Source organism: Taudactylus pleione, unplaced genomic scaffold, assembly GCF_031769625.1.
Source record: "Taudactylus pleione unplaced genomic scaffold, aTauple2 ptg000126l, whole genome shotgun sequence".
Lineage (NCBI taxonomy): Eukaryota > Metazoa > Chordata > Amphibia > Anura > Myobatrachidae > Taudactylus > Taudactylus pleione.
In genome coordinates this window covers 2,352,255-2,375,410 of record NW_028284528.1, presented here as the reverse complement: position 1 = coordinate 2,375,410, position 23,156 = coordinate 2,352,255, and the positions used below count along the sequence as shown (strand labels likewise).

The window sequence follows — 23,156 nt, the reverse complement described above, 5'->3', positions numbered from 1 at the left end:
CAGATGCACATTTATTGGGTTAATCATTACCATTTATCAAGCACATTCTATAAAATGATAGGTAGCAGCTGATTGGTTGCTATGGGCAACTGTGCACTCTGTAGAAGCTTTGATACATATCCCCACGGGAACATCGCAGCACCGTGGTGGATCCGAATGTCAGCACATCCACGGAAAATAAACTTTTGTTTCATGAGAACCATTATAATTTTTTGTCATTTTATATATGACTTCAATGATTTTTAGAGAAACCAGATATTAATATTTAGGGCTCTATTTATCAACATTATTTTTACTAAAATAATGTGAAAAAGGATGTTTTCACACCCTTTTCACATTATTTTAGTATCACCTATAGTTATTACAGGGCAATTGGTGTAGAATTCGTAAAATTCTACTCCAACCCCTAAGTATCACTTATTTTTAGTAAAGCAGATCGCATTTCCCATAATTGTAATGGGAAATGTGATCTGACCATAGTTACTAAAAATAAATGTGAAAAAAAATACCGGGGAAAGCCCTGTGATAATAACGTCACCTGGAGGTGGCGTTATCCAGGGTCTCCCCCGGTTACCGGCCTCCTGCCCTGCTCTAACGGGGAGAGCAGAGCCGGGAGTCGGTCCCTGTAATCAGCTGTGTGGTCTAAACAGTCCGCAAGCTGATTACTGTAAAAAAAAAGAAAAGAAAAAATAGTAAAAAAAAATTTACTTACCTGACTCCAGGAACCGGTGATTAGGCCTCCGGTGATGTCTCCCCTCCGGTCAGCTGGTCTCCCATAGTGCACTGCTGCCCGGTCATCAGGTGATCGGGCCCCAGTGCAGTATGGGAGATCACCTGACCGGAGGAATGGAGAGCATCACCGGAGGCCCGGAGCATGCAGGTAAGTGTAAGTAAGGGCGAGGGGGGTCGCGGGGGGTCCGCGATCGCGGGGGGCGGGGCTTAGCGCCGGGGGGTAGCAGCGGCGACAGGTCGGCGCATGCGCGGGCTCTTAATCACTGTATTTTTTGCGAAAATACCGTGATAAGGCTCCGAAGGGGATTAGCAGGGACAGAGCTTTATCGCAAGCTCTGTCCCTGTAAGGGATTTGTAGTAAATCCCTGTGATATTGCCTGAATTCGCAATGCGAATTCACTCGGTAATATCACACTACAATCTGCATTACCAATGCGGATTGTAGTAAATAGAGCCCACAGTCATTTAAATTTTTCTGAGGTTAATATTAAATGTATATCATATAAATAATTATATATTTGCTACATAAATAGCTAGTTATAGTGTATGAAGAAGCCTTTTAGATCATGATATAAACATAGACACAGCAAAAGGACAGCTGCAACCATTAAAAAGTCTTATTCTAAGCTTAACTTTTAAGTTTTACATGTGAATGGTGTAAATTGTAACATAAGTAGCAGTGCAGACCATAAGTATGAAACAATGGGGTATATTTACTAAAGTGCGGGTTTTTAGAAGTGGGGATGTTGCCCATAGCAACCAATCAGATTCTACTTAACATTTATCTAGCACCTTTGAGAAGATAATAGCTAGAATCTGATTGGTTGCTATGGGCAACATCTCCACTTCTAAAAACACGCACTTTAGTAAATATACCCCAATGTATCAAACAAGTTTCATAGTTGAAATAATTGGCAGATGTACAGACAAGAACTCATCCCATTCTTGGTGTGCTATCGCACCCTGGTGGTTACTTGGCATACTACAGACTTGCATACATTTTACAGTGTTTCAGAATAGTTTTGGTACATTTACTTTGCAGATGATAACATGCCCATTTGTCTTTTCATTTTTAGAGGGGATTTTTGTATTTCACATACAGTAGAACATTTTGAATTTACTAATATTGCTTTGTATTTGTTTACCGTATATGCTTTATTGGGGGTCTATAACTTCCCATGATCTTTTCCAGTGTTTTCCAACCTCGGTCCTCAAGGCACACTTATGGTGCATACACATGGTCAGATTTTTCTTCAGATCTGAACGATAACAATTTAAAAAATCGTTCAATCGTTCATATCTGAAGGAAAATGTGACATATCTGACATATCTGTCTGATGAACGATTTGAACGATGCGCGTTCCCGATGGTCAGATAACGATATCTGACATCTGAAGTGTTTGCAGTCAGACTTGGATGATTCCATTCATTTTAATGCAGTCAAAATCATTCAATCGTTCAAATCTTTGGTCAAATCGTTCAAATCGTTCATCTGACAGATCTGACCATGTGTATGCTCCATAAGGGGTAAATGTACTAAGATGGGAGTTCTATTAAGAAGTGATGTTGCCCATAGCAACCGATCAGATTCTACTTCTCATTTATCTAGCACCTTCTAGAATATAATACCTGGAATCTGATTGGTTGCTATGGGCAACATCACTTCTTAATGGAACTCCCATCTTAGTAAATTTACCCCATACAGTCCAGGTTTTAGTGATATTCTTGGTTGAGCACAGATTAAGACACCTATGCTTAAGTATGGCTATTCTTAAAACCTGGACTGTTCGTGTGCCTTGAGGACCGTGGTTGGGAACCTCTGACTATTCCCTGTAACTTGAGTTCTTTGTGTTGTGATTTATAAGGTATTGTATTCCTAATGTTAGAAATGAAAGACATATAATATTACTAGTACTCCATTGTTATGGCCCTTGTTAGATTTGATTCTATCTATCTATCTATCTATCTATCTATCTATCTATCTATCTCATATCTATCTATCTATCTATCTATCTATCTATCTATCTATCTATCTCATATCTATCTAATTATCTATCTATCTATCTATCTATCTATCTATCTATCTATCTATCTATCTATCTATCTATCTATCTATCTATCTATCTATCTCATATCTATCTCATATATATCTATCTATCTATCTATCTCATATCTATCTATCTATCTCATATCTATCTATCTATCTATCTATCTATCTATCTATCTATCTCATATCTATCTATCTATCTATCTATCTATCTCATATCTATCTATCTCATATCTATTTATCTCATATCAATCTATCTACAGTATCTATCTATCTATCTATCTATCTATCTATCTATCTATCTATCTATCTATCTATCTATCTATCTCATATATATCCGTCTGTCTATCTATCTATATCTTTATTAAAAAAATCTAGTCGTTTTTAATAAAAAGTAAACGTTGACTATTTAAGGATAGCTCTGGTGACCTGGTGATTTGTACCTGGTTGTATCATCTATATTAAGTCCACAGAGTGCCACTACTTTGTAGGCTGGTGTATATTGATTCTTGCTTTAGCGGCACTGTGGCAAGATGCGAGCTATAGAAGAATGAGTGCCAGCTTCCTACACTCGATATCTATCAATCTATATATATAGCTTAATTAGGCTTCTCTGTGTATAGACCATGTACAGCAGAAGCCTTGGTGGGGCCCTGCACCTCCTGGCTCCATAGCAGATGCACCGTCTTATGTTAGCTGTAAAGTCTGGTACTGAAAAGATAATGAGGCTTCCGTCACAGCCCAGCAGTCACTGTATAGGGCACGTAGAAAGTCACTTTCCCAAACAACCACACATAAAGCAGATCTCATTACAAGGCCTCATGATAGAAACCCCGTCTATCCAGCTGGAGGACACTGCCCCCAAACCAGCGTGCCTGGTCGGCTTTTGTTGTAGCCGCTGCTGCTAATTTATGGTAATGACGCAGCCGATGAGCTTCCTACTGACACGCCCACTGGCTGCGCTGAAAGTCACACCACCAAGTGGACATTGCCAAATCATCGGACATCAGAGCAAACCCATGGTTGCTCAGAATATCCACCGGTCCATGGTCAGCGAAACATGCCCGCTGATAAAAGCCACCCCCCAGTCATTGCCCATGAACACCTGTCGAAACTGCATGGATCCCCATGCAATTCCGATATGCTTACACCAACCGTAACCATCGAGACGCATGCGCAGATTTAAAGCATCTGGTGCTGGCATCCGATGTTCTAAATCCGTCCACCTCTGACTTCAGCTAGACCTCAGTCAGCCAGACTCTGGGCCTGACTGAGGTGTGGATGCAGAAGCAGCTGCGTCTTTTGGCGGTGACCTGTCTGCGGCTTCGTGCAAATGTCGCTATAAAGCCCTTCCTTGGTGTAGATCCGTGTGTCCGAATTTAGAAGGACTGAGACACCCACAACGATCATCTGTAGACTCTGTACTGTAATACCGATTTGTGTTTTTATATGCCACCATCGGCCTCACCATCGAGACTTGCACCAGTCCTTTGGCAGGTGCAGATTTTCACTCTGAGTATGGCCTCCGCTGTGTACGATCGAGCATCTGTGTACAGCGACACGTCCGCGATACTCCCATAACATGCACACAATATGGACCATCTCCGCGTGTCTGTTTAGCCACCTTCCAGTCACCGCCCAAGAACTTTACTGTAGACATTCCTGTTACTGCGCATCTCAATCGCAACAGCGCTTTTGGGCATGGGTATTTTTGGACACACACGCATTACGAAAAAGTCAATCAACCCTGTGAACGTTGCGTGTGGCTTTGAATCAAGCCCAATATGTTTTCTATGTGCTCTGTGACTTTGTTCCCTTCTTTCTAACTACCCTGACATCACATGTCATGCTGAGAACTGTTTCAGCCATATTTGAGTGCCCTCCTGAGAGATATTGAAAAGGAGATAATGATAGAAAACATTTTTTTCACTCTACCTGTAGTAATGGAAGTAGCCTCAGGAGAGTATGGAGACCAAAACCCTCGTCTTGTGAGAGCCGTACAAGACATGCGTGTGTCAGAACAGAAAATGGACCATTGTGGAGAAAATGATACCAACCTTTTCATGTGGCACAAACCATCTGATGAGGTAAACTAACAAAAGTTATCCTACAGCAATAATACAAATGCCTGCAAATACCTCATAGGAAAGAACACGTTGATTGATGCATTCATCATTTACATTATATTGATGACATACAAATATTAGTGCCAATATACTGCATTATGTAATGATATGCCAATATCAATAAGTATCTAAAGTATTGTTTACTGAATTATGGTGAATTCACTGCAGGTATTCTTTGCAGTTCAGGCATTAAATGATGTAAGTTACAGGGTGACCATCAAAGCATACATTTTCATTGCTTTTTTTTTTTATTAACCGGGATGTCTATTATATTTTTAGTATCCACATAGCTGATTGTCTAAATATTAATTTATCAATATAATATAATGATGTTATTACTGGGTTTATGAGCACTTTTTTAGCCCACAATCACTTTTAATTTTAAATGTGCTTGATTAGAGTCTCATCACCTGTTGCTAGTAAAATCATCGCCCTTTTAAATTTCAGACCTGAGCATGATCTGAACTGCCAGGTTTTAGAACCCGACCCTTAGTAAATTAACCTCATTGTGGCATTCAACAAATGACATGCAGTAAAGGTGAACGAAGTGGGACCGAATCAGCAAGAAGCCATTTAAAATATTAGACTGTTAATCATAGCCCAGAGTGTTTTTGTCTCTGCCAGCTCCCACGTACACTTGCTGTAGCCACGTGCCTAATTTTAATCTATAGACTTGTACATGCCGTACTTCATCTTTTGCTAACTCGTCTGTGCTTTTCAGCAAAATATTGATATCATCCAGGCCAGTTTCTTTCCTGGGACACGACTCATCCCTATTGTGTTCTCTGCGTGAAGCACAATGCCAGAAACTAACCACAATGTAGGGCCAGATTCAATTTGCGTCGAAAACTGACATTTTTCGCTAAAAAAACTGTGCGATATTTTCGCCAAAAAACAGGTGAAAGCGAAATTGGCGAAAAAAAAACTGTAGATAAGTTTTCTCCATCCCAGAGCAGGTGAAAAAAAATGCAAAAATGTGGGGATTTCTTTCAGAACCCTTTGGACACTCCCCTAATGATAAATTACCCCCCATAAAATTTGTAAGTTGCGCACTTTGGCGAAAAACGACTGCAAAAATTTTGGGTTTAAAAAAAAAAAAAAACATTGAAAATGGTTTTAATGTATTGGGTCTGATTTTTCAGGGAACGGTATGGATGTGTGAAGTATTTTAAACATCGCACGCGGTCGCAGCAGGCGTTTTATTACGGTTTTCAAAATTGCGTTTGTACGACACAAAAATATACTTGCACCCATTTTAACGTACCCCCAATTTAGGTGGAACAGTAATTTCCTGGAAAAAGAATTGCTTCCTATCATTTTCAACGGTTTATTTTTTTCCACCCAAAATTACGCGGTCGCTTATCGCCAAAGTGTGCAACTTACAACATTTTTTTGGGTCATGTATCATTAGGGAGGGTGTCCAAAGGGTTCTGAAAGAAATCCCCACATTTTTAGCCAAAAATAGGGATTTTGTATTTTTTTGTCGCCTGGTCTGGGATGGAGAAAACTTATCTCCAGTTTTTTTTTGCCAATTGCGTTTTCGCCTGTTTTTTGGTGAAAATATCGCCATTTTTTTTGTGAAAACCAGCTGTTTTTGCCTATGGCGAAAAAAAAACGCCTGTTTTCGCCGCTAATTGAATACGGCCCGTAATTAGTAAAGTTGCAGGAGTGCATGTACAAGCCAATATGTAGAAGTTATCTGATGGTGCAAACTTTTTTTTTTTTACTTAGCTGTTGATATTGTAGATTTCATGCAGATTTAGAGCCTGATTCACAGCTGTACAGTATTGCGCAGCTCCAGGAAAGCGGCTACACAATACCGTACAACTAATCTGCTAATGCAGGAGGCGACTGTAGGAGAGAGACCTCTCCTGACTGCATCACAGATCCGAGTGCTGTATCCTAAGATACAGCATCGGATTTTCTGCGAGACCATTGGCTACTCAGTAACCCTGAGGTTACTCAGATTGCCCCTCGCAGCACCGTAGCCGGGGCCAGGAAGTCTGTGTCAGAAGAACTAGATCCCGGTCTTGGCACTTCCAGAAAACGGTGGAGACACTCCCCAGTTTTTCTTGGACCAGAGGCCGACACCACCGACTCCCCGCCTCCAAAAGGCTGCAGCTTGTCAATCAGGCTGCGGCTTTGGGGAACTGCGAGATATCTCGCTGTAGAAGACCGGCGCACGCGCAGTACAGATCCTGCGTATCTTCTAACATCGGAGTAGTTCGCAAGCGTTTGCGTACTAATCTGTATCAGACTCTTTGTACTGTAATGAATGCAAATAACCTGTATGCCATGACAATTGTATTATGTATAAACTTGATACATTTACCTGACACCGCTACAGTTTAGATCCCTGACGGCTTGTGTTATTTGCAGGACTCCTCGCCCACAGAAGGGTGCCACAGTTTCTCTGCCAGCTGCCTCACTCAGTTCTGTATTCTGTTTAAGAGGACATGTCTCAGTATCATGAGGGATTCGGTGAGTGCCTGCTCATATACTGTAATGACGGTTTCATCTGGATATTATAACAGCAGGTTGTTGGCTCTTATGGGAAGAATCCTCCCCTATGTCCTTTTCAAGTTGCATTTTCTGTTTATCTCATATATTAGTTTGTATTTTTTTTTTTAAATAATTCCCGCCTGAGCAAAGAGTAATCGGTGTACTTTATATAAGTACGCCGTGTCGATCTGTCATGTAAGCAGATTCATGCTGCCTGCATAGTGACGACAAATCAGTTTCCATGCCTACGGAAATGTTTGATCTGATTGGCTGGCAAAGAATGTGTGAGGTATACTGTATGTGCTAAAGCCACAGTATGTATTGTACATCAGGCACATACTGTACATGGGAATACTGACTTTTTCTTGCAATGTCACAAAACAACAAGGAAGTATAATGGATGTAAGTGCTGTAAACATACGTGTGGGAGGATAGAATTAGAGAGACTGAGCTGTAGAAAACAGAGAACCAGGGATACCTTATAGTTTATAATATATATATTAAAAAAACAACGCAAAAAAGCAACGTCTTTATTCGGCAAAGCTTTTTACTTACATGCACTATCAGGGTCTATGTCAACTCGTCTGATGCAGCTGTGGAGATATAGGGGTGCCCTCAGTGGGGTACAGTCAGGGGCTTATCTATAATGGGTACAGGGTGTGCGGGGAACACGGGCCCCTGGGTCCAGGGGGGACCCGCACCGCACACCCTGCACCCATAATATTACTAACCTCTCTGGAGTCCCACGTTGGCGCGGGGTTCCGGCCCTGTAAAACGACTGGAAAATGGCCGTGGCGGCCATTTTCCCGTCATTTGCGCATGCGCAGTACAGGGAAGATGGCCGCCGCGGCCATTTTCCCGGTGCCCTGTGCATACACTATAGACTCTGGGCACACCCTAGTGCCCAGAGTCTATAGCTCAGTGCGCTGCCGGCCGCCGGGCGGAGAGGAGGGGCCCCCTCCTCTCTAGAAACGCCCCTGGGTACAGTACAACCTGCACTAACGTACCGGACTCAGAGGTGGGCCTGCTGATGGTCTGGTCTGTGAGCTGCTTCCTTTTCACAGGAAGATGTTTGAGTAAGAATCAGCTGTCAGAATTATCAACATGCTGCAGGCCTCCCTGTCAGTGTCCGATCTACTTTTATGTGGGGTAACGGGGCAGGCGTACAGGAGGCTATGTGCACCTTCAGTTGACATCCTCCTTTATTTTAATATACACATTATATAAGATGTCATACCCAGGACTCGAACCCAGGACTTCATACATTGCAGTCAGACACCTAACACATGGAGCAATTTGCTTTGTTGGACCGGGTATTGAAAGAGGCCGTCTCAGCGCTTGCACATTCCGGTGCACGCTAGCACACGAGGGGTTGGCTGAAACTAGCGTTTGTATATTATTGCCGCTGCGACTGTGTAAAAAGAAAAAGAAAGTAGAAAATTTATAGCGTGCACGGGCTACCCAAATCCCCAAACAGCCCTAATGCTACACAGCATGGACTGGTTTCTATATAACAGGGAAATCACAAGCGTGCTACATCGGCAGTCCCAATATAAAAAAAAACACAGACACACGCACACGCACACATGCACACAGACAGGCGCACAATTTTAAAATAATATAAACATCTTTTAATTGATCAAAGACTTCCCCAAATCCTAAGTTACAAATGTATTAAATACAAAAAGTTATCTGCTTTAATTAACCTACGTGGTCGAAATAAAAATAAATAAATAAAAAATAAAAAAATTAAAAATAATCCAGATAGAAAAGATTTTACCCCTCACCAGCAGCCAATTACAAGACCCCCACTCATTGAAAATTCCAGTCCACAATTGTCCACCCTGGGGCAGGTTTGCACCACGGCAGGAGGACCACACGCGCGCAGAAATGTTTTTGCAGGCTGTGAATATATTGCAAATAGGCTTCTCTGCCCAATGGTACAGGCCTTGTCATTCATTTATTTATTTTTACTTTAAACAGCGCTAGTTCTGTACAAACAGTCCTGGCACTGAGATGTCATGGGGCATTGGGGCATTTTGTTTTTCTTTCTGAATTTCTATGTGGTGGGTGTCCTGATTCCTTTCCTTTACAACACAAGGTTCAATCCTGCTAAGGTTGTAGCTGTTGGTAAAACTATAATTCCCTTTCTCTTTTAGGTGCTGACCCATCTGCGTATCACATCACACATAGGAATTGGGATACTAATAGGATTATTGTACCTGGGCATCGGTAACGAGGCTAAAAAGGTCCTAAGCAACTCTGGCTTCCTCTTCTTCTCCATGCTCTTCCTGATGTTTGCAGCTCTCATGCCGACTGTCCTCACCTGTGAGTATTTGCTGTGACGCGTTTCGCACTTGGGAATGTGTAGAGTGTGCCTGGATAAAGGCTGCTGCAGGAGGAATTCCAGTTGCTTTACAGAATTTGACACATCTACAGTGTGACTAACAGAGGAAAGGTCTTATCTGCAGAAATGACAATTTTTCTTGTTTTTATAACTCCCATGTGTAAGTTTCCTCTACCTGTCACAGGGATCATTGATCCCTACTTTTAAATCCAGTCAAGTTTCATGTGTATTCTGCTACTTCGCACATGGAATGCTTGATACAGGCACAGTAATAGTTGTAACCAGCTTGAGGCGTAAACCGGTGAGTCTACTGGGATCGCTCCTAAGGGTCACTATTAGAATTGTCTAAATCCCAAGAATAGACTACTAGTGGGCAGAATGTTACTTCATAATTCACTGTCCCCTGAGACTGTTCTTGTATGCTGCATCAGGGGTAGGCAACCTATGGCCATGGCACAGCTTAAGCATGATCTAAGTGGCAGTGACTGCTGGGATGTGTAGTTCCACAGCAGCTGGAACGCCACAGGTTTCCCACCCCTGTTCTAGATCTCGGTGGAAAAATAAAAAAATTTGGCAATCAAAAGCTCTTAATCTTACATTTCTGTATATAATTTATTCTTATATTGGAAGTAATTAATTAAGTTCGATTAACAAAAAAAGTGCCAATAAGCTATAACGTACCTCAACCAATCAGCTATTAATGTTCAACTGTCCAGAGGAAGTCAGTAGACCAAAGTAAATGTCCGATTCTTTGTAACCGGTTACTGCACCTTTAAACATATGATAGCAAATTACCAGCAACGATGGATGTAAATCAGTGATATCTGTCTTAAAAGCTAATCTCTACCCTCCTCCACGCCCCTTTGTTTATTACCAGTTCCGCTGGAAATGGGAGTGTTTCTCAGAGAGCATCTCAACTACTGGTACAGCTTAAAGGCATACTACTTAGCCAAGACAATGGCTGATGTGCCGTTCCAGGTAATTAATGCATTTTATACAACTAAAACATGGACTTATTAAATTTATTACATATATAAGAAAGGAATAGCTCATCTGAAGCTTTCCAGCAATTATACAGTATGATAAAGGCATGCTCACAAAAGCTCATTAAATATGTATGGTAGATGGGTTGTTCTGTGTAGACAATAAAGTATAAACTCCACTTACAGTAATGTATCTGGCACAGCCAAACACCAGACATATGGAAAATTATATATTTTATTGTTAATAACCATACCAAGCAATATGAGACAATGGACAACTTAAAAACAGTATTTACGAAGACAAGAAATCATTCCAGCTAAAAATCTACTTTAAAAGACTAATAAGTTACAAAATGCGTTTTGCATTGAAATGTATCATCCGGAGTACTCTGCAGATCTATTCCATTTCTTGCTGGAATCAGTTCTTGAGCTGATATGTTATTGGATACAATTTATATGCTAGACTTATCCCGCATAACATATTGTATAGGCAAATGTGATAGGCGTGTTGACTTCAGCTGCCCATCCACTATTCGATTAAATTGAGCGATTGAACGATAACGATATCAATCGTTCATTAATGGTTTGCAAATCGTTCACTAAAATGTCTAAAAATAAACCAGCGATGCGCGCTCCCGTTGGTCTTTTTAGACATCTATCATCGGGCAAACATGCTGGACAACTTGACGATAACGTCAGGTTGAGCATGTGAGCAGATGATTGATTGTGCCTGCACTGAACGACTGCTCATCACAGACTGACAAACGACTGCACGATTGCAATGTCGTAATCGTGCAGTCTTTTGCCTTTCTTCTAGTGGATGAGCAGCATTAGGAAAAAAGTGATGAAAACCATAGATAGCAAACACAGCACGCTGTCTCTTTCAATTTCAGTTAGTCTTTTCTACAGTGACATTCTTATGCCTGCTATATTTTGAGTATATGTGTGCCTGTTCCTGAGTTAACCACTGTATCTTTTTTTCAGATTATGTTCCCTGTAGCGTACTGCAGTATCGTGTACTGGATGACGTCCCAGCCATCGGACGCTCTGCGATTCGTCTTGTTTTCTGCCCTTGGAACCATGACGTCATTAGTGGCTCAATCTTTGGGGCTCCTAATAGGGGCAGCGTCCACGTCGCTGCAGGTACATACATGTTATGTAGGATTGTGCCATGCACTGTACTCCAATATTTTGGGGCCTTTCTTTAGTCCACTATTAAGCATGTGTTGTAGCTGTATAGACTGCAGGGGTGTATACACTCCATCTGCCTGTGTTACATACAGACTTAGGTTCCTTCTACTTGGATGACTTAATGAATTGAAAGACAAAAGAAAATACACTGGGTATGGAAGGGTACATAACATTTAGCAGAAGAGACGGCAATGACCGGTGCCCAGCAAAAATTCCGTCCATGCTGATTTCCAGCACAGTGCATAGGGTTGCGCTGTGGTGATGGAGGGGGGGAGTAGTGTTTATTGGAAGAGCTTAGATTTGGACAGGGCAAGGTAAGGGGTTGGGCAGAGTCACAATCTTCCTATACATTATGAAGGAGGACCAATGGCACTTAGTTTTGTGGACCAATAGTTCCCTTTGCTCAGAGCATGACTATTGGAATGAGATAAAGCGGTGAATCTTTGGTTGACTACTAATGGACCCTTTCTTTCTGCAGGTGGCAACATTTGTGGGTCCGGTGACCGCAATCCCAGTTCTTCTCTTCTCTGGATTCTTTGTCAGTTTTGACACCATTCCTGGCTATCTTCAGTGGATGTCTTACATGTCCTATGTCAGGTACGGAAGCATGACTTTTCACACTCACAAAATGTTTATTAAGTTACATCTGTCCCTGTCCCAGAGGAGCTTACAATATAATTTCCCTCCAAAACAGCAGTATCAACAGGGAAAGATAATAATGATGACCATTTACTGTACTTCATGGGTCTGCCATTCTCCCTTAAATTTACAATTTATGTATAAATCCAGTATTTAGTGTTTATACAGCAGCTGACATTTCTATTAGAGATGAGCGTTTCAGTGAAAACCAAACTCATCCAAACTTTGGGGTCGCGAGTCAAATCGAGTAACGTCACAAATCACTTTTGGGGTTTGGAATAGAACAGAGTCCCGAATCAGGTCTTGTCGCCAAAGTTCGGAACTTGGATCTAAAAAATATGGATTTTGTGTGGTCTGTGTTGCATTTAAGTCCCTCCCTTGTGATCTCAGGTGCTCTAAGGTGGTCAAAATTGACTGGAAGTGTCTTGAAATTAATGTTATTGATGTTAATAATACTATATAAACAAAAACAGGCCCAAGTGACATGATTTTGGGGCCTGTTCATCAACACTAGAATAACGGTTATAAGTTATTTTAGTATTATTACCACTGATATCTCCTGGTTAAGTCCTTCTGCGTTAATTTCCACACTCCCCATACATTAGTACATTAGTATATTAGTACATTAGTATGGGGATGTAGAAATTAGGCTATTCATCAAAATTCGAAAATTGTGTATTTTCAGGATTTGATGGTGTTACTATACGTCACTCTCAGATGGCATATAGCGGGTTACACTTACCTGCTTTCAGCAGGGCAGGTCCTTCTCCGACTCGCTCCATTGATCCCTGGTCCCTCCTCCGGCTCTGGCTGCTGCTCCAACTGTGGGCCTGATTCAGAACCGGTCGCAAGCGCTATGCACTCGCAAGCAGGGGTTGATGGCCGGGCAGTGCGCATGCGCGAGCCCCAGAGCAAGCGAGAAATCACTCGCTCCAGCACTGGCATCCAAAAGGCGAGTTTTGTAGGCGGGGAGGGGGGGTGGCTTGCCAAACGGAGGTTTTCCCTAAGGAACGCCTGCCATTTGGGGGCGGCCCCACTAACATCGTGAGTGATGTCAGTGGTGAGCTTCCGGCTCTATTAGAGCCGGCAGCTCACTGGAGCTTGCGACGGAGGAGACCCTACCACAAGGGTCTCGTCGCAAGCCCGATGGTCCCGATGGTCGCGACCATCATCTGGCCGCTCGCTAAAGCTGTGGGTGGTAACCCACAGCTTACTGAGTGGCCAGGAGGGCGAACGAAGAAAAACATGCGGCCGCCCTGATTCAGAGCACGCGCTCTGAATCAGGCCCTGTGTTCTCCCGACAGAACACCGTAAAGTTTAAAAAAAATATATAGATTTTTTTTTTTTTTTTAACTTTATTTTTCTCCTCTTCAGATGGGAGGTGGGGGACAGGGAGGTGAGCGGAGGGGAGGATGGGGGAGGGGTTGGGGGGGAAACAGAATTACCGCAGCTGTAGGCAGTGCTGCGCATGCGCCGATTTTGTGAACGTAAAGTCGCATGCGCAGCACGGATTCCAGCTGCGGTAAGGTATGTATAGGCAGGGAAAACCATCTATTTCCCGAAAAGCTGTCATCGCAAAAATGACAGCTTTTCGGAATAGATAGTTATAGGGAGGAGGAAAGATGAATTCCTCCGGTAATTAGGTAGAACTTCATGCCAGTTCTAAACCTAATTACCTCCATCGATATTATAGTTATGATGAATAGGCCCCTTTAGCTGTTTTTTTATTTATCAATATTTAAGATAATCCAAAACCAAAACACTTGAAGGCGGTTTTGCCACTGCCAACACGACAATGATTTAGAAGTAAAACCAAAACACGGGGGATTTGCGCACATCACTAATTTCCTCAGGTCTCTATTTTCCGATGCTGATGAAATTGACAGTACAGTTTCTCTTATTTTATGTGTTGAATGTTAATTTCCTGAGCTGTTCTGCTGCATATTTGCCCCGTTCTGTCATTGGCTACAGGATTCTGCGTATTATGTTGGTGTGGAGTTTGGCCTCACTTGTTCCATACAGAATCTCCCCTCACCCAGACCTCTCACTAGTTATTTTGATAGCATGCAGTATTCTTAATAGAGATGTGCAGGTTCGGTATTACTTGGTTCTTTTCGCCACATTAGCGCAAGTTCGGATTCGTTCAGATTTATTTTATTGGCTGTCCAGCTCTCACGTGTTTTGGATAGCAAATAGGATTAATCCCAAACAGGGGCGGAACTAGCAGCAGTGCAGCCGGTGCCTTGCACCGGAGCCCGCTGTGGTACAGGGGCCCATAGCACCTGCATCCAACAACGCCACCGCCACTGCCCGCCGACCCTGTGCCCATTAAGTAAATGGATGGAGCCGGAGTGGGCCCGCTCCGGCTCCACCAACATGACAGACACCCGCCGCGGCCCGGTCCTTGTTTTGAGACGGCGAGTGTGACGTCATGATGTCACGCGCGCTGCTGCAGGGAGATGTAAGAGTCGCCGATCGAGAGGAGCAGCGCCGGGAAAGAAGCAGACTCTGACAAGGAGAAGCCGAAGGAAACAAGGTAAGTGAATGTGGTAAAAAAAAAAATAGGTGGGGGGTTGTGGACGGTGTAAGGTGTGAAAAAAAGGTTGGACAGTGTGGGGGGAGGTTGCGTTGTAGTGTACAGTGGTGAAAGTGAAAATAAGACTGGGAAGCTGGGCAGGGGGGGTTGCGGACAGCATAAAGTGTGAAAATAAGGCTGGGCAGCAGGGGGGGGTTGCGGACGATGTAAAGTGTGAAAAAAGGCTGGGCAGCAGGGGAGGGGGGTTTGCGGTGTACAGTGGTAAAAAAAACAGTTTGGGCAGCGGGGGACACACTGAATTTAATGACTGGGGGGAAGTGAGGTGGTAAAAAAAGGCTTGTTCCTCTTCTGTGGGTTGTGTCAGATGTCGGGGTGCCAGGAATGTAGGGGGGAGGGGCCCAAAGCATATTCTTGCACCTGGGCCCACCACTCTCTCTAGTTCCGCCACTAATCCAAACTAATCCGAACTTGCGCTAATGTGGCGAAAAGAACAGCGTAAAACCGAACCCGCACCGCTCTAATTCTTAACTATGGATATAACCGTTGCAGTGTGAAAGGCTGTTCAGTGCAGACTAATATACAGCATGCCCAGGTACACGTTTAGGGTGCTCCAATCTCCTTGGACAGTCACGTTTTCGGCATTTGAAGCTTTTAGTGTGGTGTCACATGGGCATGTGAACACTTTAGCAACTAGACAAATAAAGGAGACAGGAGGCATTTAATATGTCCGGTGGAATTTAAGCCACCAGGATGGGTCAGTATACATTTATATTGGTAGTAGGCTGTGGACTTTCAGGGTGTGTTGGGTATGATATGGGCATTATTTGGTGTTTATATTATTGTTTCTAGAACTGGGAGGTATTCTTCAAAAGCTATGTGTTAGGGGGTGATACACAGGTGAAGGGTGTAATTAAAATGCTAAATAAAGTAGTATTAGTAGAAAATAAATATTAATAAAGTGCTAAATAGAGTGTTCTAGTGTGCCACCCCAAAGCAGTCCAGCCATACCAACCCAAGGAGCACCGCACCACAAACTTATCCCCAAAAATAACAACAATTATTTATCATTTTAATTACACCCTTCACCTATGTATCACCCCTTAACACATAGCTTTTGATTTATTAATATTATCATTAACACTTACTAACACCTTTAGTCTTTCACTGGTGTGCTGCCCTGGGGTGGCTGGCCTTTGCTGGCTTTTTGGGGTTCCGCGCCCCAGACTTTGCCTTAGAAGTAGGAACCTCCAGTATCAGAGAAGCCGTGACGCGGCCTCGAGGCTTAGACATATTTTTGCAAATATATGCAACTAAGATCTCTGAATTATCTACCACCATGTAGTTTTTAAAATCTTATTGCTGATATCATTCTGAGTGCTAGGGGATGCCTTTTGTTTCTTGTATAGACTAACCCTTTCATGCACCTGAGTGATATTACTAAGGTGATTGAGCAGCTACCGTCTTCAGACGTTCTCACCCACCCTCTCCTTTTTATGGTTTGGTTAGTTGTTGGCTTTATTATCTTGCGGGGAAGAATGATGGCAGTGGCTGTGTTGTTTTAGATCTAGAGGTGCTGTCTCTGCCAATACACAGTTTAGTCTGATTCTACCCTACTGAGGACGGCAGCACCACCAGTCCCGATGTGCTTCTTGTGTGTTACTGGGTAAAGTATAAACTCCACTTAAAATACTGTATCTAGCACAACCAAACACCAGACATATTAGAGCCGGAAGCTCACTGGAGCTTGCGACGGACGAGACCCTACCACAAGGGTCTTGTCGCAAGCCCGATGGTTGCGACCATCATCTGGCCGCTCGCTAAAGCTGTGGGTGGTCACCCACAGCTTTAGTGGTCACCCACAGCTTTAGCGAGTGGCCAGGAGGCCGAACGAAAAACATTCGGCCGCCCTGATTCATCAATGATAGCAGTGGCTGTTTTGTTTTAGATCTAGAGGTGCTGTCTCTGCCAATACACAGTTTAGTCTGATTCTACCCTACTGGGGACTGCCAATACACAGTTTAGTCTGATTCTACCCTACTGGGGACGGCAGCACCACCAGTCCCGATGGGCTTCTCGTGTGTTATTGGGGGGGGGAGTTTGGTTACCTTAAGTGATTTGTGATGGGCTGGCAGTTGGCCTCCATATAGGATTTGAGTTAAAACCTCCATGTGAGACCACCTGCACTGGATAGCATAGAAATGTGCGTGCTACAGAACACTCTTCCCCAATTTTCCAGTCCTACTTCTCCCTAAACGTATAATATTGCATCTCTTTTGCAGATATGGATTTGAGGGGGTGATTTTATCAATTTACGGCCTGGACAGAGAAGATCTGCACTGCGACAAAGACGAAACATGCCACTTCCAGAAGTCACAGGCTATTCTTAAGGAACTTGACGTGGAGAACGCCAAACTGTACCTTGACTTTATTATTCTTGGCGTCTTCTTCGTCACTCTGCGCCTCGTAGCCTATTTTGTACTCCGATATAAAATTCGGGCAGAGAGGTAAAGACATGATACTACCAAGAAGACTTCCGGTGAAGATTGTTGTTGTACTTCTATACATGGCCAATCGGGGGCTAACTGTGGAGATGCCACCAAGACCTAACTTTCTGGAACTTTGTTGGGTTAGGTGGTTCGTTAGGTAAGCTTCATAAATCCTGCGGAGATTTTTCCATGGATTATTTGTTAATTATACTTTCTAGATTTAACTAGGAAGAAACAGAAGGGGGTTGTAAAATTTGGACAGTCTGTTTAGTATTTCATTGAGACTGATGACATACAATTTTCTTTCTATAAACGCTGGCCAATAACTCCTATAGAACGTCCGTGCACCTCATGGCTATAGTACAGGGCTTTATTGTCATCTGGAACAACAGAGGTCTACTTCTTTGGATCCCTGTAGTGTTACTTCAATGTATCGGATGCTATAGCTTTCAAAGAAGTCTAATGCTTCTCTTGTCAAGCTTTGAAAAAGCTATAAGCTGCCCTGACAAGCCTACCTTTACTCTGTTATGTATAAGGATCTAGTGTATTATTCATAGAGCTGGTCTCATATCTTACGGAAAAAAAAGTAGTGACAAATGAGAAATGTGGTTGGTATGGTTATACGGGCGATATTCCAAGATACTCATGTTGTTCTAGGGACACCTTGTCCAGAAAGACCTTAACTATCCCTATTTGTGTGACGTCACCTGCCAGTCCATTCAACAATGACATCATCATGTTTTCCGTTTTCTTCATTATACCATGACACCACGAGGTTCCTTGTCACCAGACATGGTTCAATTACATTGATAGGGGTTGAGAATTTTTTTTTTTTTTTTTCAAACACAGTCAGTCCTTCAACATACCATACACCCCAAGTTGCCAAGAAAGAAACAAGAAAGAAACAAGGGGTACATAACAATCCCGCTATGACCCGTCCACCCAATCATCTACACGATCTGCCCAATCATGCCCCAATTTTTTTATGACCGCACCCTCAATCATGATACTTCTCACCATTAAGTCGCAAGTTAATATCAAGCCCAACGCACCTTGAGTTTGGCCTATGGCTTCTTTCCACTGTACAGATCACAGTCGCGGACACAAACTACCTCAATGAAATGCACAAATCGAGTCCATTGAAACTGAGTTCTTGCTGAAACGCGTCGTAAAAAACTGTCCCATGCTAGAATATATTTAGAAGGCTACTTGCATGTATAGAAAGCACGCACACCAACCGCCCCGTCGATGGTCCCTCTGCCACAAGCATGTAGTGCATTGTGGGTATGTGCCATCAATGGCGGTAACCATTTAGGAAATTGCACTAACTCAGCCATATATACTGCAGTAGCATATAATATTCTGTCAGTAGATTTTTTTTTTATGACTTGCTAAATGTTTGTATTATTATTATTTAAGTCATTGCTTATAAGACGCACTTAAAATTAATTATAGAGATTTTCCTATATTATTTTTATTTGTCCAAAATATTTCCAGTGATCCTGCTATATTGTATACTTTGGATTTGCAGAGAACATATATAACATTTTGTATAGAGAAATAAATTTGTACTGAAAACCTAAATTTCATCCCTGCCATTTGTCATCTGACCTCATTTCAATCACATTTCCATACTGGTAACAATTTATAAAGTTCTCTTAACGGTGTTCATAGGTGTGGAACTGAGTGCAGTTAGTGATGGCTTCATCAGGGGCACTGAGAGCCGTGCCAGGCCCGGGGAAGGGGGCGTGACCTAATCGTGGGAGTCGTGGCCACGCCCCATTAGGATAACAAATATTATGTTGGCAGTGCCACTGGGTAGAGGGGTGCCGTGAGCCCCTCAGCCTGGTGTGAAGCCAGGAGGGGGGCGATCAGTGTGATTACTCTCCCCCACAGGCATAGGAGACTGCTGCGGCTGCTCACGCAGCAACGTGTGGTGGGCTGCTATGAGGTAAAAGGGAGGGGGGGGCAGTGCCGGACCCGGTCCCCTGCCGGGCCCCTCCAGCAGGCCCGGATAATTAGTACCCGCTCCACCCCACCCTCAGCGCCCCTGGGCTTGATATTGAGAACATTGTGAATGTTGGATTACCATGCAGCGATGAGTTGAATTCCTGGCTCCCTCTGACAATTGTCCACATAACCATTAAATAAAATTAAATCGGGCACTAGTATAAATGTACATGTCCACTGCACATCAATTCATCCAGCATTGTTCATGAAATAACTATAGGATTCATATATCAGCATTAAGTATATATAAATAGGAGGATTTTAATCTCACAGGGTTTTGTTGTGGGAAAAATCAGGCTATTAAAAGTATTTATATTGTGGGAAGGATTAATAGAATAAGACACTAGCACTTACCCTACAACAAAATCATTTTAAGGTACTTAGCGGGGGAGATGTATCATATCTTGTAGAGAGATAAAGTACCAAACAATCAGCTCCTAACTGTCATTTTTCAAACAGAAATAATACTGTATAACGTTATACCTAATGATAATTATGGAGGAAGTAATGATATTTAGGAGCTGGTGACTGTTTTCACCTATTTTGTGTCTTCCATACAGTAAACACGTGACGGTGCCCAAACTCCTGTTATTATAGTTATGGGGCCCCTATGCCAAAAATCTAGGCTAGAATCAAAAAGTAAACTAAAAAAAAAAAAAATAGAGGCTGTGCTCAAATTATTTTTATAACCTTAGTTGTTGTTATTATTATTGGTTTACAGGGCGCCACAGGGTGTCCACAGTGCTGTACAGTGATAAAAAAAACATTAACATGAGTATAGCATAAATATATAGGATAAACATGAACCCACAATAATAAAACTATAGGACAGTGGATGGGAAGTGGGAGCGGAATAGAGTGACTGTAGAAGCAGCAATGACAGGTAGGGAGCACTCAATATACCTACAGTATATCCAGCATAGTCAGGGGTGGGGAACCTTTTTTCTGCTGAGGGCCATTTTGATATATATAACATTATTTGCAGAACCGGTGCAGGCCACACCCCCTCCGTGTGACATCACACGGGGCGGAGTCACAATCGTCGGTGATTACAGCAATGCCCAGAGCATCCTGTGGATGCTCCAGGGAGTTGTAAGGGCAGCGGTGTGACCGTCTGAAGCGTCCTAAGGATTCTCCAGGTGGCGCTGTTGCATAGATTCTGGCTGCAGGGTGCCATTCTAGGCACCCTTAAAGCCAGATGAGGCTAACAGAAAAAAGCTCAGAGGGCCACACCAAATGATTCTGGGGGCCTTATATGGTCCCCGGCGGGCCTGAGGTTCCCCATCCCTGCAGTAAGTGGTGAGACAAGATCGGAGTCACTGGTGGGGAAACGTACACGGGGGGATAATTGCACACTAGTGACAGGGATAGTGCTAGGAGGAGAGAACAAAGGGATCCTTCTGGCCATGAGGGCTTGCAGTCTAAAGCATTAATGTCTATGGATTCCATGTGGACCCCCCCCCTGCATTCACAGTGATGCTGCTCCCTTCCTACCTTTTTTGCCGGCATTGCCATCTTCCATGTGATATGTTGGGAAAACAGCGCATGCACAGGAGATGGAAAAAGCTCTAGCGTAGTGCCCCTTACTCTCATCTGTGCTGGAACCATCTCTCCAACTATATCACATGAAAGATGGCACAGGCAGCAAATTGTTGGGGAGACTCACTGCAGGCATACTGCTCTTAGTGCTGGGTGTGCGGGCCCTCTGGACCTAGGGGCCCATGAGCGCTGTGCACGCTGCACCCATTCTAGATACACCAGTGGTCAGTTATGATGAGGGCCGATGGCAGAACATCTGATATAGCGAGGGAGTGAGTTCTGGAGTGAAAGGGGCAGCACAGGAGGAAACCAGGATGCGAGAGTGAGAAGAGGTGATCTGGGTGAGGTGGCAGCTTGTGGAGCAGCAGACAGGGCTGGAGGGAGAGTGGACAGAGTGTCAGAGATGTTGGAGGGATGGAGCTATATCTTTATATTGAATTTATTAATCCGGACAAAGAATGTAGCTTATAGATAGGGACAATAGTAATGACAAGAGGGCAGTTGGTCCCTAAAGAAGTCCCTCTTAGAGCATTATTATGATTGTGTGTGCCATGGGGGCAGGCTGGGACTTGTAGTGCTGTGCCAGCTGGTGTGCCACAGGTTGCCTACCTCTGTGTTTAGGTTTACTTCTTTCTGCCAGCGTTTGATCAGTGTAGATAATTCCCTTTTCTGCTCAGTGCTTTGCATAAGGGCTGCGGCCTCCGTGTTCCTGCACACCCGGGAGTGGCTGTTATTCTTGTTGTAACCGCCTTGAAAATAAGCAAACGCAGATGGATAAATGAAATTCAGAGTGAGCAGTAACTAGACCGGTGACCAAAGGACAATTTGCTAATCTCATGCTTAAAGCAGGAAGGGAACATTCTGGATGGGAAAAGTCAATATTTGTGCTTGTCTGGGGAGCACTAATTACCTATATTAGCATTCAAGGGCACAGTCATAGAGCTGTCAGATGTAGTAACAGCACCAGTGCTCTGAGGGTTCTCCTGCGACCCCAATATGCTAGGCAGACTAAGGGCTGATTGGCTCCTTCTATCCCCGGGGGGGAGGGGGGGGGGAAGATTTATCCATCCTTCTAAGGAGGACAAGTGGAGGTGTTTCCTATAGTAGCCAATCAGATTCTCGCTGCCATTTTATAGATTGTACTAAATACTGTGATAGCTAGAATCTAGTTGCTATGGGCAACACCACCACTTATCCTGTTTAGAAGGTTTAATCTTCCCTTTTGCGGCCGCCGAAACCCCAGTAACTGTGTGTGAATTATGGGAAGATCCATGCTGTGTGTAGATATGTGACGCATACTGTACTTGCCAACTCGCCCTCATTGTCAGGGAGACTCCCTGAAATAGTAGCAATCTCCCTGACTCCCTGAAGAGTCTAGCAATCTCCCTGATTGCACCGTACCCCCATTATGACGTTGTTATATACATGGGAAAAATAAATAAATTTAGAGATATATATGTTCAAATAGTAACCTTTCCCTGCGTTGGTTATTATAATAAGGCACTATGGGCCTGATTCAGACCCACTCGCGAGCGGCTGTCGTGCGCATGCGCCAGACGCGACGAGCGAAGGAAAGTCCTTCGCTCGTTGTGTCCGATCAAAGGGGGCGTGCTGTCAATGTTGATTGACAGCACGCCCCCTTTGGTGGGCGTGCCGGGGGCGTGCCTCCCTGACGGGGGCGTTCCCACGGGAACGCCTCCCGTCAGAAGCCGGCCCACTGACATCACTAGTGATGTCAGTGGGAGTGATTTTGGCTCTGATAGAGCCAAAATCACTCCGGAGCTTGCGGTTGAAAACCTCAACCGCAGGCTCCGGCTCGCAAATTCGATGGTCGCGATGGTCTCGACCATCGCGACCATCACAATGCACGCTCGTATAGCCTGTGGGTGGTGACCCACAGCTATACGAGCGTCCAGGAGGACGTTCCATGAAAATGGAGCCCGGCCCTCATTCAGAGCGTGCGCTCTGCTCAGAGCGTACGGCTCTGAATGAGGGCCTATGATCCATATGGCTTTCAT

At 43.6% G+C, this 23,156-nt stretch overlaps 1 protein-coding gene across 1 annotated transcript in view; it reads left to right on the top strand.

Annotated features, from left to right (window-relative positions):
• Nucleotides 1-18,966, top strand: part of ABCG1 (ATP binding cassette subfamily G member 1) — a 104,405-nt gene extending 85,439 nt beyond the window's left edge. Inside the window, exons 9-15 of the mRNA XM_088472578.1 lie at nucleotides 4,721-4,866; nucleotides 7,285-7,386; nucleotides 9,567-9,735; nucleotides 10,632-10,732; nucleotides 11,722-11,880; nucleotides 12,407-12,525; nucleotides 17,383-18,966. Coding sequence (XP_088328704.1) covers nucleotides 4,721-4,866; nucleotides 7,285-7,386; nucleotides 9,567-9,735; nucleotides 10,632-10,732; nucleotides 11,722-11,880; nucleotides 12,407-12,525; nucleotides 17,383-17,611 — 1,025 coding nt within the window. The 3' untranslated portion in view covers nucleotides 17,612-18,966. The remainder of the gene's footprint in view (nucleotides 1-4,720; nucleotides 4,867-7,284; nucleotides 7,387-9,566; nucleotides 9,736-10,631; nucleotides 10,733-11,721; nucleotides 11,881-12,406; nucleotides 12,526-17,382) is intronic.
• The last annotated feature ends 4,190 nt before the right edge of the window (nucleotides 18,967-23,156 follow it).